The sequence below is a fragment of the Zalophus californianus genome, chromosome 16 (assembly GCF_009762305.2).
Source record: "Zalophus californianus isolate mZalCal1 chromosome 16, mZalCal1.pri.v2, whole genome shotgun sequence".
Classification (NCBI taxonomy): Eukaryota; Metazoa; Chordata; class Mammalia; order Carnivora; family Otariidae; genus Zalophus; species Zalophus californianus.
Window position 1 is genome coordinate 25,848,572 of NC_045610.1, and position 17,732 is coordinate 25,866,303.

Below are 17,732 nucleotides of genomic sequence, written 5' to 3' on the forward strand. Positions count from 1 at the left end.
GGCCAGACAGCTGGGGGATTCCGGAGTGTCTTTGTGGCCTTAAGCAGGTTTGTGAAATTAAAAAAAGAAGAAGAAGAAGAAGAGATGAGAGAGGAAATTAAAACTGCATGACCCACAGGTCAGAAAATAAGAGATGCCCTTCTTGAGCAGAGGGATTTCATTTTCCTCTCCAAACTGTCACAAAAAGGGATTCATTTGGGGTTTTCTGACCATATTAAATGTATCAATTTTTAAAAATCTGCCTCTATTTTAAAGGTCAATAAGTAAAGCAGATATTATGGAAATTAACTCATTCCCTCTCTGCCATTGCGGAGAATCACTTGTCCTATTGTGCAACTCCAGATGAAGTGCCGGGCTTCGTGGTGTGGTCCAGGGCCTCGGAGGGGCAGCCCGGCACACCCAGAAATGGCCTGGCACAGGCGGTGTGACTTGGATGCGAATTTCCAGCAAGCCACCCTTTGCCATAGCAGCCCGTCCCTCTCTTGTCTTCCCACCACCCTGCTCCTCTCGGTGGCTCACAGGACCTACAGAGAAGGTGACATTACATGTTTGCCTGTGTCAGGTACTCCGAGGCAATCGAGAGAGTCAGTCCTGTAGTGCCTTCCATCAGGCACTCTGTGTAGTCCCGCAACCACGACCGATGGCCTCTTTATCGAGGTCTGAATGGAGCATGCTCTCGTGACCCCCAACACCGAAGCCCACTCTAGAGCATGCCCCACTATTATACAGGCTTCGCCAGTGACGTGCTGGGAATTGTTTACCAACCAGCTCTCCAGAGGGAAGCAGGAAGGCCCGGCTTGGCAGCCTTTGGACATTTCTATAGTATAAAAACTCACGTTATGGCCAGTTTCAAGCCATCAACACGGTGTCAGTTGGCTAGCTGAATTCCTGAAAATGTCGCCATCAGCTGGCTCCAGCACCCCACCGGTAAGCTACCATGGGCAAGTTAGCGGTCCCCCAAAAGTAAAGCAAAACCTTTTAAAGCCTTGCTATTCCAGGAGTGGTCGGCGAACCCACAGCACCATCTCTACCTGGGACCTGGTTAGAAATGCATAGTCTCGGGCCCCACCCAACCCTGCTGAGTCTGCACCCGCATCCTAATAAGATCTCTATGCACATTTGACAAGGTCCGTCTTAAAACAGGTGTTACTTCTTTCCTCTCTGTGGGGGCTGCTGACCAGTTAGTCTAATTAGATCACACGTGTAATTTGCAAATCTGCTCTGAAATAACTGGCTGAGTTGCTGTCTTGCAATATCATCACGCCCCTTGTTCCTGTTAGCCTTCCATTGTCCCCACTCAGCAGAACTCCAAATCAAGGTCAGTCCAGTTCTGCTCTTACACTTAGGTTGCTGAGGGAGAATCACAAGCTGTTCAGATTGGTGCCTCTAGAGATTTCTGGCATCTACTCTCCAGTGAGCCAGGGGAGGCCTTCTCTATTTTTCCAGTAGCCCCACTTCCTGTTCTCGGTTTGTGCTCATCTTTTGCAGCAAAAACCAGCAACCAGCACCTAGAACAGTGTCTGGAGCATAGTAGGCCCGTGGTCACTATTTGCTGAGTGAGTGAATTCTACATTCAGCCTAGATGTGAGCAGTTCTGCTGCAGCCCCTGCCTCCTGCTGTGGCTTCTGGTCTGGTTTCCTTCTCTTCAAGATTCCACGCATCTCTGGTCCCCTATGAGTTTGTTTTCTTTTTTAATATTTTCCTTCCATTTTTGCTTTTTTTTTTTTTTTTTTTAAATATGGCACATGTGCTCCGTCCATCGTTTTGAAATCAGTCTCTTGCCTTCTGCACGGGTAGTATTTCAGACTCCCCCATTCTCCTCAGGTCTCTTACCCCACCATCTTGTCTCTCACCCTCAGAGAGAAAATGGTGGTCATTGTTCAAGAAATCTCTTGACTCCACGCACCCAGATCCTACCGGTCCCCGCAACAAGCTCCCCCTCTCCTCCTGTCACAGCGGAGGAGCCGTCCCAAGCCTCCAGAGCCTGCGCAACCACAACAGCTACTCCCCCCAAAGTCAGCACTGGGCTGGGGGCTTTAGTGCCGGAAGCCACGCCCTGCGATCTTGAGGTGCTCTCCCGTAGCTCCCTTTCCACCTCGCTCTCCTGCTTTGTCTTCTGCCTCTGGCTACTTCTCCTCCGTCCCTTTTCTGGGTTTTCCTTCCCCGTTGGCCTGAAGTGTATTTCTCAAAGCCCTATCTTGGCCCTCTTCCCTCGCCCTCAGTCAGCACAGGGCACTCTCCTCTGCTTCTGGGGCCTCAGTTACTACCGCTGAACTGATGTCTCCAAATAATCTCCAAGCTGGCTTTCTCTCCTGAACTCCAGAACCATTTATCCAGGCACCTACTGACATTCCCACGTGTCCAAAAGCTGCGCTCCTCTCCCGCAGCCCTGGGCTTCTCCCGGTCCACCCCATCTCACTGTGTACAAAGCCCTTCATGACCAGCCACTGCCCTGTCTCCAGGCTCCTCTCCTGTTGCTCTGTGCAAGCTCCAGCCAAGCGGAACTCCCCGGAGGGTCCCTAAGCACGAGTGCTCTCTCTGCCCGCCAGGCCCCCTGCACCTACTTCTCCTGCCCGGAATGCTGTCTCCCACAGCCCCTCCTCTCTCTCTCGCCCCCCTCAAAACAACCTGACTAATTCCTGCTTAGCAGACATTCCTTTCAATATTGCCTTTTCTAGAAAAATAGAAATTTTTAAATAAGGAAAACATGTACTTACTCCAGTTGTTTTGTGTCTAGGTAGATATAACCTAATACCAACAAATCTTCATAAACACCTGGATACATATTAAGTGCATTTTCTCTTTAGACTTTAACTCTTTCCATCTTTAGCTAAAGCTTATTCTTTCTTCTTTGCTCTCTCCCACGTCCAACGGCAAAAGCCCCGGGACTCATTCCCAAGCCCCAATCAGCTTGACACGTCTCTGTTGCAGGCAGCCTCCTTTTGCTGCTGTTGACTCTTAAGAGCTCACTAAGTCAGCTCTCAAGGTCAAGAGGGACTGTCTCTTCCCCCTGACTGTGGCTTCCTGCAGTCCCAGGAACACCGTTTCTCCTTTATAATCACAGCACTAAAGGTAGGAAAGAGGCTTCATCTTTTTCTGTCTACAATCTCTTCAACGGACTGTTTTGTTCAGAAACAGTTACTCTAGGGGATCACACTACGGGCTCAATCTTTGCCTCTTGCCTTCTGTCAGACATACATTTACTTCCTTACCCAAACATACAAAACTTTCACAAAACAGTAATATAGGCAGTGCATTCTAGTACTTTCTATTTTCTTACATTTTTTTAAGAACGTAGTCATGACCCACTAAATTGATTTCACAATACGTCAGTGAATTTCAGTCTGCATTTTGGAAAACAGTGCTCTAATTTATTCGGCCAAATCCCCTCGGTTTTCCTGTTTGTATATTAATTATTAGGATTATTTTCAACTAATGCTCTTCCGAAGATTTGTCAAACTACTTTTACTTCTTGAAAGGGCTGTGTCTTTTTTCCTTCTTCACGTGAAAAGCACATTTTGAACATTGCACACTGTTTTTAAATGGTCACAGGAAAGTTTCAATAAGTTGATTAATAAATACCTGATGATCACCTATGTTCTGCAGAAGAGGAACGAAGATCATTTTGTGTGTGTGTGTGTGTGTGTGTATGCGTGTGCGTGGCCTCATGCTAATACCATCTTTCATTTCAGGACTGTAGAAATCAATGTTAATAAGTGTTAGCTATTGTTATTGGAATTGACCAGATGTGTACCCCAAAACAAATAACCCAGTGCATTGGTCCCTCCCACCTCCCTCTCAGATTAGCTCTTCCAATGGGCCTTGGAACTCCCGCTCACCCCACTGCTGAGGGCTGGGAACATTTTTGTGCTGAAGCTGCATTTCCAGTAGGGGCCATACTAGCCCTGTCCCATCTCAAGTTGCCATACGCTCAGGTGACAATTGTGGGCATGGGGCAGTGAATTAATGCTCTTATCCTTTAGACACCCCTACTCTCTGGCAAGCACCTTCATCCAAGTAACTTAGCCTGTCGCTTAGGTCCTTCCCTTTGCTTTACCGAATTGGGCCCTGGAATTTTGCTCATTCTACGGTATGTCTACAAAATGCTTTTCATGTCTTCTCTCAGCGACCTCCTCAATGGGCCTATGCCTTCTTCCATGGTCGCAGTGGGCAGGCAGGCTCTCTGTGGACACCTGCTGGTTCCTCCCCCCTGGACTGTAGGGAAGAAGTAAGGCATGCCTCCTACCCTCAAAGAGGTGAAAGCTCCAGAGGAGGCAACAGGACCGAGCTGTGGGTGTGCACCTCTCTGGCTCCTCTCTCCAGCTGCCCACGCGGGCCCACCCATAGCAGAGCTGGACCAGAAATCTGGATGGGTCTTTTCAGGATGTGAAGACAAAACTGCAGATTGCCCAGTCACAGCTGCCCATGGTTGCTGAGGGTCCCCAGAGACGTAGGAGCCCCCAGACATAGAGCCCAGCACCGTGGGCGGCCACAGCACTGCTGCTGAGGGTGGCAGGAAAGCCGCTGCTGCCCGCGATCCGGGGGGTGGCCTTGTTGGCGTGGCCATCTGTGTCTTGGTTCGGTGTCAGATGGCCTGTTCCTCGCTAGCTTCCACTGGTAGGAAAGACCAGATCCGAGAGTCCTTTCCGTTCCAGGCACCCCGCTACTGACACCGGGAAGAATGTTGGTTTTTTTCCTTCTCAGCGGCATTTGGAAGTCCTTCCGCCTTTGGAATGGGGGAAGCCTGTGTGACCTTGGGCAGGTTCCTCTCCCATCTTGGTTCAGTTTCTTCTCCAATACCATGGGCGGGAGAAGTCAGGCCAAGTGGAAACGTCTGCTCGCCGTGTGTATTAGGGGCTGGACGCTGTGCTGCTGTTTGGATCACTGTATCTGTCTTCTCAGTGACTCCTCTCCATGATAATGCCCACATCTCCCAAGTAGCTTCTATGTTTTAGACTCTAGGCGAGCCACAGAAATGTCCCTTAATCATCACAACACTGCCAGGGAGATGTTCCTCTCTCCGACTCACAGTGGAGGAAAGATGGAAGATTTGAAGTCGGATCGTAACTAAAAAATACAGGATCAAAATGAGATATTGAGGAGGTGCTGGAACCCCAGCCTCTATATAACAGTAGAATTAGCTGAGTTTTCTTCATTCTGGTATCAGAATAGTTCTTAAGGGTCTGTCCTGTGGACAACAGCAATAGCATCTTCAGGAGCAACCCTACTTATGTTTTCCTGGGTGTTCGAACCAAACCTCCTTGCAGGGATTTACTGGGCAGAGGATATTGCTCCCGGCAGGGGGGGGGGGTTGTGCTCTGAACCTGGGTGGTGGTTTCCAGTCCTGGCCAGATGTGCCCACACCCATGCCTATGGGTCTTCAGGCTCCTTGGGTTAGATCTCCCACACCTGTGGGTCCTAGCTGTGACCCTCCGTCTGGGATTTAACACACACCTAGTGGGGGCCCTTTAGTGACCCATCAGCCACTGGAGTGCTCACAAAGCTTATATTCTCCATGAATAAGCAATATTGTGCAAGGGCCTACAATACTAGTTATTTTAGCTGTTGCTATAAAAATGAAAATAAGGTTGTGTGTGTGTATATAAATGATAAAAGTTGTCCATGAGAAAGATTTGTGAAATTGGGATCCACACAAAACAGAAGGAAAGTAACTTCTCATAAACTTGACTCAGGAAATGTAGAAAAAACAGGTCTGAGAGGCACAGTGTCTCTAAAAGAGTTTACATTGTTCGCCATGTATTCACATCATCCAAAAAGTGGGCGCTGAGGTTAAGAAGCCTGAGCTGCAACCTCACAAGAAATAAAATGAAGCCCAGGAGCGTTAAATAATGAGACTCTGCTCACACAGCCCAAGAATGCTGACAGCAGGATGAGAGAGAGAGAGAGAGAGAGAGAGAGGGAGGGAGGGAGAGAGATCTCTCTAGGAGGAGTTTCTCAAGATCCCAACAGTCTCACCTGATCAGAGGGTATTTCAATGACTCCCACCCGCTATTCAGAATGAGAGGGGACCCCCAGAAGAGGAAGGGGGCTCTCACGTTCAGGGCCTGTTCTGTCGTCCTATTTCCCTACTCACAGCGTGCTCAGGGCCCACACGTTTCCACCTCAGCTCCTGCAGTGAGATTTCAAGGCTTGTTCCAGGTCCTCCTCACCCTCCTTTCCAACCTTCTCTCCCCCTCGCTTGCCCACAATAACCCCTTATTCATATTCATCTTCACCACCACCACCACCTTCACACAGACACGTTCCCCTGTCAAAACCATCCCATAGTCCGCAGCACGTGCCCCGCTCAGCTGGCTCTGTTAGAGTCCCCTCCGGCCTCCCTCTCTGCCCAGTCACTTTTTTAGACCGAGCTCTGATCATAGCCCCTCTGTGAAGCCCTCCCTGACCATGCAGCCAAATGCCCTTTCTCTCTCCTCTGAACTTCTGACCCACCTGCTCACTGGACACTTGGCCCCGGACAAGTAGTGTCTGTTGCTTTTTCCTTTACCTAGCAGTGTCTGATTCTGTTCTACGCGCCACCAGGGGTGGGGGGTGGAGGGGGGACCTCAGCCCTGGGGGGGGTCCCTTCAGCCCCTCCCTCGGCCACACTGCCCATACTGCATGTCTTAACCTGATTCTGGTGCTTTGGATGGAGTGTGATTCCCCTTTGTTACTTCCAACCACCAACCTTCTCGTTGCCCAGCATCCAGCACTGGGAACAAGAGCCAAGCGGAGCCCCAGCTAATGTTTGTTGAATGACTGCATGGGTTTTTGTGGCTCCTGAGAGGTAAATGAGAGCCAGCCAGAGCAATGGGAAAAATTACCATGTTTAGGACACACTTGTTAGTGTCTGGCCAGTTGTCAAATCTGATTCTAGGTAGACCGTTTCACCCTCCCCCCGTCTCCCTCTGTCTCTGTCTCTGTCTCTCTCATCCCCACTCTTCCCCTGCTCCCTCTCCCCTCTCTCCCTGTCTCCCGCCCCCTTTCTCTCTCCCTCTCCATATCCCAAGGCTGCTAGAAGTCCCAGGCAGAGGGAGAGCTATAATGGGAGCTTAGGGCTGAGAAGTTCCGCTGCACAGTTTTCAGTTGCCCAGTGTACTCTGAATTCTTTAACCAGAGCACGCCAATTCCTGTCAGCAAGGAGGAAGTGCCAGTGTGACTTCATTGGGGAACCTTCAGAATCCCCTTTCCGGGTATTGGCCCAACATGGAGGCAGGAGTTCCTGTGGAAAATGAAGAGGCTTGGACAAGAGGGCGGGGAAGGGCAGTTGGACCCCCAGACGAGGGCCCTCCTCTGGAGACATTAACATAGGTAAATGGTTAACCAGAGGGAGTGTTTCTCTCTGTTCTTCCTCCTCTGCCAAAGAATTCACCTTTAACCGTTGACCTTTCTGTGAGGTGTGAGATCTGAACAAAGTTGAACACAGTCATGGATGGCTAAATACCCATCTTCCCTGCTGCGCTTGTCTCTGCCTCCTGCCTCCTCAGGAGATGGTCTGCGGTGTACGGACCAGCCCCTAGGCTTGATGGCTGGTAACAGAGGAGAGACACACATACACACAGGAAATGAAGTTGGAAATGACCCTCTGACCCTTCAGGAATCCAGGGCCCCACTATACCAAGAAGGCCAAGCCATGCCAATGTGACTGAACATAGCAGAAGGAGGCAGTGCCAAGTACCTCTGTCAGAATCAGCCACCTAACCGCTGATGTTGGGTGATTTCTTCCTGTCCACTTCTCTTTGAACCCACCCCTGCCCCCAGGCACCTGCAGGCCCACTGCATAAGCATAAATTTTTTAATTTGCTGGCAGAATCCCCCAGCACCAGGCTTCACAGACCTCCCCCAACTCCCCCCCATATTATTTAGTGTAGCTTGATAGCTTACTCTCCCACCCCTCCATGTGCTTAATGAGGTTTGGGGAAGATCAACATCCAGTTGCTTCATTTGTGTCAGGTGACTTTTCCCACTCTGTGCCCTCCCTGTGCTCATTCTGCTGGCATGTTCCCATCATCTCTGGGCCCCAGTTGGCCAGAACCAGCATGCCGTCTTGACTTCGATGGGTGCGATAGTGCTGGCCTTACAGGCGGGTGGGGGGGAGTGTGGACTAAGCCCAGCAGGGTCCTGTTTCCATCTGGGCCTGGCTGGGTCCTCGGAAGGCTTGGAGATGTTTTGGTTTCACACTGTGTTCCTCCCCAAGCCACGGAGAGCTGAATGTGAGCGAACGGTTCCTGCCTTTGAGCATGTCTCCATGATCCATGGATGTAGGCCCTCAGTGGACAGCGCAGGGCAGGAGGAACAGAGGGAAGGGTGACAGCAGTCAAGGCTAGTGAGCGTTACGTGAAAGCCCGGATGTGCTGCGTCGTGGAACAGACCACGAAAACCCCTTGCAGGGCTCTCCGTGGTTCAGCGCTTGCTGCTCTCTGAAAGGTCCACGTTGTGATCCTCTTTAAAGAAATATTCTATTTTCAATACAGACACAGTCCTTGACGTAGCCGTAAAACACACCACCCCTGAGAGACACGTGGCTGTGAAGTATGTTGGTATGTAACCTCCTGTCTTTGCCTACGTGCAAGGCTTCGTCCCACTGCTCTGTTTGTCCCTCCAGAAGTTGCTCCCTTACACCCCACGCCCATCCCCCGGTGCTCAAGCTCTCAGGAGGCCTTGAATTGAGGACAAGAGGTCAGCAGAGACAGGAGGTACCTTCTGGCAACGGACTGGTTTGGGGGGCGCCGTAGTTGCTGTTCCTCACCCAACAAGAGTTTCTTTGAGAACCTCATTCCCTGCCCCCCACTTTTAAGATGGAAGTCAAATTTTCGGATTCTGCTGTGCAGAGCAGAGAGGTCACTAGGCTCTAATGCATTTACCATTGACTGCCCCTCTTGTAGTGCGTCTATTAGTGAGTAATTTGATTTGTACCTATTCATTTGCAGTCCCTGCAGGAGCCTGGAGCTGGCCCCTAGTATAATTGGTGCTGTCTCTATTTTTACATCATTAGATTAGCCCCGACTCCTGGCCACTTGTTGTCTGCGCTTGTCTGTCCATTTATACAACCTAATGTAACACAAAATTCATTACTGATCACATTACTTTCAACTCTGAAGCCAGCCTTGTGATAAACATTTGGTTAACCCCTTCCTGCCCACGGGAGGGCTGACAGAACGAATGCACTTCCCCTCGCCAGGCGAATCGATATCTTAATACACCAAAATGGAATTGCATTTCTAGATTTGTTATTCCTCCTGGAGGAGCAAATGGAAAGGCTCGTCTGAGCCAGCTGAATTGAATAATGAATAGAGCCCCGGCTCCAGCAGTCAGTCTGTGAACAGAGCACAAAGCAGAGGCGGCATCCGCTCAGCGTTTTGCCCTGGACAGGCGGCTCCACAGCAGCTAATTGAGACGTGTGCTGCCCTCCCAGCTGGGGAGCAAGGGTTCCGGAGCACGGGCTGTGACCCCAGCAGGGACAACGGGGACCTCGGCCCCATTGCGCCATTCTCTTGGCTAGGCTTGGCCTCGGGCACCTGGGCTAAGAACTGGCTTAAGTTTCCTTAAAGCCTTCTTCATGGGTGTGAAGGCACCAGACCCGTGGCCTTGGCACTGATGCCACCAAGAAATTAATTAAATTCATTACTAAACAAAAGTTTACCATTTGAAAAAGATACACAGAATTATTCCTATTCAGAGCCAGGTCAGCAATGTTGGGGTTGTTTGGTTCACACCAACTTGTGTGTGTGTGTGTGTGTGTGTGCACACACGCGTGCGTGCACCTGTCCCCAGGGTGAGCATTGAGCATTCTTTGGCATGGAAACACCACGTGTACCTGCAAGTGGTCCTAGCCATCTGATAGGGATGTTGGCGAACATCAGGAGGGCACTAGACAGGAGTTTGCCAAGGGTCTTAAAGGGACCTCCACATAGCTCTATTTAATCTAGAAGATTCTCCCCTGCTCACCCTGGTTATCCCCTTCCCAGCCCCTGTTTGTCTCTGGGTAGCATCCACACCTACCCGTAAGTCATTAACTTGCAGGACAACTTGTTTCAAAAGGAAAAATATCCTGACTTATTAAGAAACTCTTGTAAAGCCTGTACCACAAAGATTAGAAAAATAGGCTCAGAGGAAGTAGAATGGAACCCATTACCATGAAAGTCATAAATCCCTGAGTTTAGCCATAAACAGAAGATACTCGGGAAGGGACGCTAGAAAAAGCATCCCATCTAGAGGATATTCTGCTTGAATTCGGGGCAGTCCTGGACAGGCAGCTGAACAGAGGTAGCGAAGCCTCCGGTTAGTGGGCCTCCTTTCTGTTGAGGAGGCCGCCCTCCATCTCCGAGGACTGCACCTTGGACCCTGCTGCCCATTAGCCTGCTCAGAGCCTTGACGGGCCAGAAACGACCAGAAATCCTGTGAGACATGGAGGTCCCAGGGATTCTTTGAGAGGGCTCACTGCTGCTCTTGGCCTTCTCCATGCCTCCAACACTCCCCCTGCCTCCCTCCTTTGTATGTGGAGGCGGGCCAGGGGCACGGTGCCACCTTGCCAACGTCCCTAGGCTGCAAGGTGAGAGGTGCGGGGGGACGGGACTGCCTCACCCCTCCCTGACCGTGGAAAGCTCCATTTCCCAGAGAGGGACCAGAGGGCTAGGCCAGAGACTCTGGAGACTCTCAAGGGTTTCCCATTGTGAGGACCTACAGAGAGGGGATTTTTGCATCTAGTCAGTGCGAGGACACTGGTTTGTCACGGAACAGCCTGGGTACAACAGCTGCCTCCTCATGGCGGCTCAGCTCCCCACCTCCGCCCAACCCACAGTGCACTAACTTGCTCAGTCACCAGCCTGCTGCTTTGGCCTCAGCTGTTAATCCTCTCAGGTGGGTAAGTGAGACAGTGGGGGAGAGGGGCTCCGTGTAGCCCACACTGGCCTCAGCCCCGTCAGCTCGAGAAATCAGATCAGAGCACAGGCCTCTGCTTTCTAGAATGGGACAGACCAGTGGCAGGGAGGAGAATGAGTCGGCTGGCCGGTGGAATGAGAGACTGATTTCTTAACCTTGATGGAAAGGGGGGAAAAGCCACATCTTACCAAACTCTTCCGCTGCATCATAGAGAATTTAATTATGTTTGGACATTCGAATGAGAACCAGATGTGGCTCTGGCCCGTCAGGCCAGCAAAGTTCAAGGAGCTGCATCTCTCCTGTGGTCTGCGGACCCCTGTGCCGTCTCTCAGCCCTGAAGGGCAGCTCGGGAAGACCCCGCCTGGGAGCTCGGTGGGGTCTCCTGAGCCTCAAGGCTGGGCTAGAGGAGATAGGTGGGTCCAGGCGGGCTGCCAAGCACCATTTCCACAGGAGACTTTCCAAGCGCCATGTCCTCCTCGTAGTCATGCTGAGTGGGCATGTTTGCAGGGCCTTCATTAGCACCCACATCCTTCCCACACACAGACACACCCACAGAGACACACACACACACACACACACACACACACACACACACACACACACACACACACACACACACACACACACCCCAAGAGCTTACGCCACAGCACCTGGCTGGGCATTCTCTACCAAAGACACATCTCCGAACCGCCCCGCCCATGCCTCCCTCAGATTGGCAGACACTCAGCCCCCAGGGTCGTGCCATGACCCGGAGCTAGAAAGGCCCTTTCAGGCCCTCCTGCATGAGGAGCTCTCCTCTGGGAGCCTCCGCCTGCTGGAACACCAGAGGTGGCCACACGGATTTCCTAACCGGGACACTCCATGTGTTCGGTGTGTGTTCTGCTTCTGAAAGCCCCGTCGCATCCTTTTCTCTTAGAGCCTCACACACCCTGTGAGGTTGCCGGAGCCGCCCCTCCCCTCCTGCCTGACAGATGCTGAAGCAGAGAAGTGAAGTGACTCGCGCGGGTCATTCAGCACGTCTGTCTGTGGCAGGACTCTCAGCCTCCTACCACAGGACTCTTCCTTCCTGCCATCCGCAGGGAGTTTCAGTGTAGGGCTGTTCCCGAAGCGTGGCTTCAGCCAGATTTGCCAAATACCTCAAAACCAGGGAAACGGGAGCCTGGTCCGCTCAGCCTTTGCTGTCCCCATGTCTAATAGGTTGTGACAGGTCAAGATATAAAGTTAGAGTAATAGAGTGGTACTGAGAGGGTCACTGCACATGGAGTACTGGTCGAGGTGGTCCGGGTGGGGGTTCCTGCTCTCTTCTGCTTTGAAGCCAAGACTTGGCTTAGGTAACATGGATTTCCTGGGAGTGGAGTGTGGCAGCATTTCTGGTTCAAGTCTTTCCCTACCTGGGATTGGTTGCCTTATTATGGTTGTTCTATGGGGTGACCTGGGGAAAGGCTCTCGCCCCCAACCAGGCCAACATACCCTCCAACTAATACCCCACCTACTGCCATTGCTCATCAGCTGTTCAAAGGCTGTGAAGGAATCTGGGGCTGAGCCATGAGCTGCTTGCTCTGTTGGAACTCAGATACTGCTCTCCCCACTCCCCCAACACACACACACACACACACACACACACACACACACACACACACACACACACACACACACACACACCTCCAGTGGAGAGGGGGTGCAGGATGTGGTGAGAGTCTGGTCTTTTGAACAGGGGCCTCCGGAGTCGTCCTTATTCATTAGGCCTCCCTCCCCCTCTCTTTCTATGTTTACTCTCCCTTCCCCAACATTCCAGCATGCTCAGCTCCTGCCACACCCCTGTCCCTACTGGCCCCATCAGGAATTTGGGGATCTAGCTACCTCTGTGCCTCTACCTCATGCCATTAATGCCTCATTGGCCTGCTGTCGTGAATAAGGTTCCTCTTTGGCTACTGGAGGGAAGGAGCGATGGGGAAGAGAGGTGATGTGCCTACTCCCCAGTTTTCCTGGATGGAGGCTGTCTGCTTGCCTAGTCTCCTCAAGCGTCATCCTTTCTACAACTTTCCACAACTGACCACAAATTTCCAGTGGATGCCTGGGAAGACCTGAAGTCTTCTCTAGGCCTCAGGTCTCCCCCTAAACCCTAAGGTTATTAGGCACGTGCATGGCCCTGGTGGCCCAGGGAAGCAGTTCCTGGTCTCCTGAGCCAAGAGCACTGGATATTTCCCCTCATTGTTCGGAGCTGAGGGGTGGAGGGCAGGGCAGGCCAGGTGGTCCTGGCCTCGTTCTGTGACATTCTGGGCCTCAGTACCTGTGGGGGTCAGGAACGAGAGCTGGGCAAGGGGGAGAAAAAGCACGGTTGTGGGAGTCCTGGGGGTGGAAAGGGACTCCGGGCAGGAAGGAAGGTGCGTGCCTGCCCTCAGGCTGACAGGCTGTGTGCAGTCAGGCCACCAGAGGTATGTAACATCAGCGGGCCAGGGCTCTGCACTCAGACATGGGTGCGAGGTCTGGAGATAACCAGGCCAGAATTAGTCCTGGTTCTCCTCTACGTCCAGATTCCATCAGCCCAAACCGGGGTTCCTATTATCTGGTTGTGGAGGAGCCATTTCATCCTCGGCCCCTCAGCTTCAAGAAGCTGCCCTCCTTCCTTCCACAAGCATGCCTGGGAAGGGAACAAAGGCCCTGCTGGAAGGGAAGGGCGATCCTTCTGTCTCCCCCGGCCCCATCCTCCCAAGACCGCCATGCTGGTCTGTTGGCATCTCTGTCAGCTCTGCAGCCTGTGGGGTTGCCTGAGCGCACGCGCCCCACAGCGCAGGGTGAGGCTGGGAGCCGGGCGGGGCAGGGTGGGGTGTTGGGGAGGCAGGGCGGCCTCCAAGGTGGGCATTTCTGAGTGTGAAGAAAAGTAAGGCCCCCCCACAGGCCACCCCATTTACCTGCCGCCCTTGTATCCTCCTAAAAATGGCCAGCGCTGAGGCTGACTCCAGCCCAGCGTGTGGACTCTGACAGGGCTGTCAGGGTTTCTGGAAACATTTTTCGCCAACTCCATCTCTGTCTCTGCCTCACTCTAGAGGAGTGAGCAGTAGTTTCCAGGGGCAGGACTGGTGTCAGGCAAGCAGCCTCCTGATTGGCATCCGGGCCGTCTCTCAGGATCCCAGCATTAGGAGGTTGCCAGTCCTGCTCAGCCCCACAGGATGCATTCAAGTCCCCTACCTGCTTCATCTTTCTCTCTCCAAGTCCCAGTTTGCTTGGTTGGTCCCAGCCAGCAGGTCCCAGCAGGACCCTGGCTGACCAAGGGGATTGCTTGGGGCAGATCCCATTTGGATCCATCTGCTGAACTTGGCAGCAGTCCCGTGATCCCCTGGTCTCCTCTCCGTATAGCCCATCCAGAGAAGTTCTGAAAATCTCTCACCTCTTAGAGGCCACCCCCACCCCCCTCCCCAGCCCAGAAGGGGATTGGAACTATTTCTGTTTGCAAACCTCCTCTCAGCCAGGCAGTGGGCAGGATGGGGCAGTTTGGCTGGCAGCTCTGTGTTCTGGGGCCACCTGCTCCCCTGGGGTACCACTGAGCCCAACCCAGGCAAGGGGCTTAACCACAGGCCCCACCCATGAGGAAGGTAGATGCAGGAGGGAAAAATCAATGCATGTCAGCAGAGTTGGAAATTTATTTTCCAGCTTGGAAAAGGGTATTTACAAAGAGGCAAGGAGGGAAATGGAAAGCTGTAAATGCATATCTGCCATCTTCCTCAGCAGGCCATTTCTTGATTAAAAAGAAAGAATCCTTCCCAAGCTCCAGTGGCAGGCCAGCTGATAGGGGCATGTTTGGCAGAGGCACCTGCTGGAGAGGGAAGACGGAGAGGGACCCAGAGGATCCTGTGGGTAATCACAATCACTAATACGATTGCAACAATAGGAGTAACTCACATTTGCTGGCTGGAAGCTTTAAGCACTTTGTGATGCACTCTACATGCATTACATTATTTAATTTAATTCCTACAATCACACTAGGAAGCAAACATTATTATCCTCGTGCACAGGAAACTGAGGCACAGGAGATGTTTGCCCAAAGTCTCCCACGTGGCAGCAGGCTGGAGCCTAGGCTCTCAACCATTTCCCTAAACTGCCTCCCCACTCTGGGCAGACACTGCCCCTCCCCTCTTCCTGGGCCCTTGAGGCCTTGGGATGGGGCGGTGGGGATGGGGTGGGGGGAGCATTCTCCCTTCCCACTGCCAGAAGCGGGCTGTGGGTGCAGGGTAAGACTCTGCCCTGAGGTCTGATGCTCCCCCCGCCCCCACAGCCGCTTGGGTGGTTAGTTTAGGGCTGGGGTGTGTGGTTGCAGCCAGGGCCCAATAAACGTGCTCCGCTAATCCCTTTAATGAGCAGCATCGTGAGGCTCTAAGTGTACAGAACAGGGCTGACTGCGGAGCACGCCAGAGGAGCCGCCGGTAGATGCTGTGCTTCGGTGGTGGAGGAAGTGCCCCGGCTGCCTGGAGGCTGAACCAGGGGTCCCAGGCACCCTCCTCCCAAACACACTCACGGCACTGCCTTCACTGACCCCTCTGGATCCCACAAACGGGCCTCCCTCTGAGTCCTGAGCCTCAGGCTCTCCATGTTGCCCCCCCACCCCCCGCCACCTACCAGAAGCCAAAGGGGCTTCCCTCAGGGTCTCTGACTGGCCAGCTGCCCCCACTGCCCTCTGGCCTGGAAGAGGCCTGGAGACAGTCAAGCCCAAAGTAGGACTTCATTCCTGACCTCCCACTGGGGGCCCCCTGCCCACCTGGGCTTCCCCCGCTTTCTCCGAGGCTCAAAGTCCCCATGTCCCCAGCGTTTCCTAGGGTGTGGGGGAACCAAGACAGTGGCACTTAGTAAAGTGACTCATGAGGGAAAAGAGGCTTCCATCCAGCCTGTCCCTGGAAGTCTCTGTCTTGCCATGTGGGGCAGCCTCAAGGGAGGGAAGGGTCTGTATCCGGGGGAGAGGACAGCCCCCGGGAAAACCTCAAGGGCGAAGAAGCCTTGGGGACCATCACTCCACAGGGAAAGGCCACAGAGGGGGTGTCCTCGTGCCCGGGCCCCCAGATGCCGTCTCGGGCACCGTCTGCCTCCATCCTCTGCCTCCCCCCCGGGGTGCATCCTGCCAGGTTCATCCGCACCCACCCACTCACGGCTCCCAGGAGCCAGTCTCCGCGGCCCCTGCCTTTGCAGGGGGGCTGCAGTACCTGGCTGTGGGATGAGGGAGTGAGCTGCCACCGAGAGACTCCCTTGCTCTGCACGGCCCAGCCCGTGCTCCTGCCTCCTCACAGAGACTTAACCGTGACTTCTCCCTTTGCATACGTGCCCAGGGAGCCAGAGCTGCTTCTCCCTAACAAGGGCAACCACCTCCCTGCCCCCTCTGACACCTTCGAATTTTGCCAGACTCCATGGGGAGTGGGGGCCACCTGAGGATTTAGCATTCTCTTTCCTTCACTTAGGAGAGCCTCGGCGCCTCCGTCATAGTTGCTGCTCCTTCCATTGTCCCCCTGCCCCCTGTGGCTTGCCCACCCTGGCCATGGCATCGAGGGGCATCTGTGGATAGCAGGACCTTTTCCCAATGAGAAGCAGTTGGGGATGGGTGGTCACAGCCAGCAGGGAGCACTGCGGGCCAGTCAGCGATGCCCAGAGTTGCCAACATCTCCATCCCGGGGCCTGCCGACATCTCCATCCCGGGGCCTGCACCTGCCCCAGTTCCCTCTCAGGGGGACTGCACACCCAGAGCCGGTGGCTTCCTGGGATTTGCTGTCTGCAAGACGGGGAGACAAGCACCCAACTCCCGGGTGCACAGAGTCCCTGGAGGATATGAGGGCACAATAAGCTGTCTTCTCTCTGAGCCCAGCCCCTTGGCTGGGAACTAGTCCTCATCCCCTACCATGCTTTGAGGCCTGGGGAGCAACCTCTTTTAGAGCTGGCTTTTTCCCACTGAGCAGAATCTGCATTCTTCCCAAGTAGAGAGGCTGCGGGGTGTACTTTCCCAGCCACCCCCATGCAGAGCCCCCAGCTCTCCCCCACGGCCCTGGCAGGTAGCTGCCGGACTCTCCCCACGAGCCCACCTGGGCTGTAGGAGAGCTGCCCAGACCTGGGGGCTCGGGAATGGGGGAGGAGGGCAGCAGCCCAGAAGCTGGGCCCCTGAGTCCAAAGGTCTGGAGGTGTCCCCCAAAACTCTGCAGCCTACCACTGTCTCCTCTCCCTCTCCTGGCAGCCTGCCCACATGGGGTGCCTGCCAGCACCCTTCTCTCCCTTCCCACTCTGCCCTCCTGCTCCGTGTGCGGCTCCTCTCTCCCCACCCCCACGCCGGAGGGGCTCTCAGCTCCGTCACCACAGTGACCAGTCTCTGGGGCCCTCCAGACGGGTTGGCCCCCACCGCCCTACACATGCATGTCACTGTCCTTGACTGCAGAATCTCGCCACCAGCCTGCCCTCCCCGCGGCGTGACACCCCACACCTCCTTAGCTACCTCTCCACCTGCTTGCAGAGATCAGTGTACTTCTCAATCGTTGTCCATATCTTTTCCAAAAAGATTCCTCAATGCTTTTCTTTTCAAAAGGGAAAAAAAAAGGAAAAAAAAAACAATGCCAACAGCCCAGCGTCCGTGAGCAACCCAACAGTAACAAAGCAGGTGTTCGGGATGGAGGAAGGTAAGGCCACACATTTCCATTTGCCGCTTGCTCCTAGGGCTGGGCGGCCGGGGTGACTCGAAGGGGGGGGAACCTGTGCGCACCCCTCCTCCACTTCGTCTTCCACACACATTCATTGTTCTCTCTCAGAAGAGAGAAGGGGGTTGAGAGAAGGCATATAGAAAAGTGCCCAGTCCAGCCAGGCCCCTGGTTCTCTTACTGATAGTC

At 53.5% G+C, this 17,732-nt stretch overlaps 1 protein-coding gene across 1 annotated transcript in view; it reads left to right on the plus strand.

Annotated features, from left to right (window-relative positions):
• The window catches only part of BCAS3 (BCAS3 microtubule associated cell migration factor), a 598,955-nt gene that overhangs the window by 577,255 nt on the left and 3,968 nt on the right, over window positions 1–17,732 (plus strand). The window contains 1 exon segment of the mRNA XM_027625284.2: window positions 8,475–8,540. Coding sequence (XP_027481085.2) covers window positions 8,475–8,540 — 66 coding nt within the window.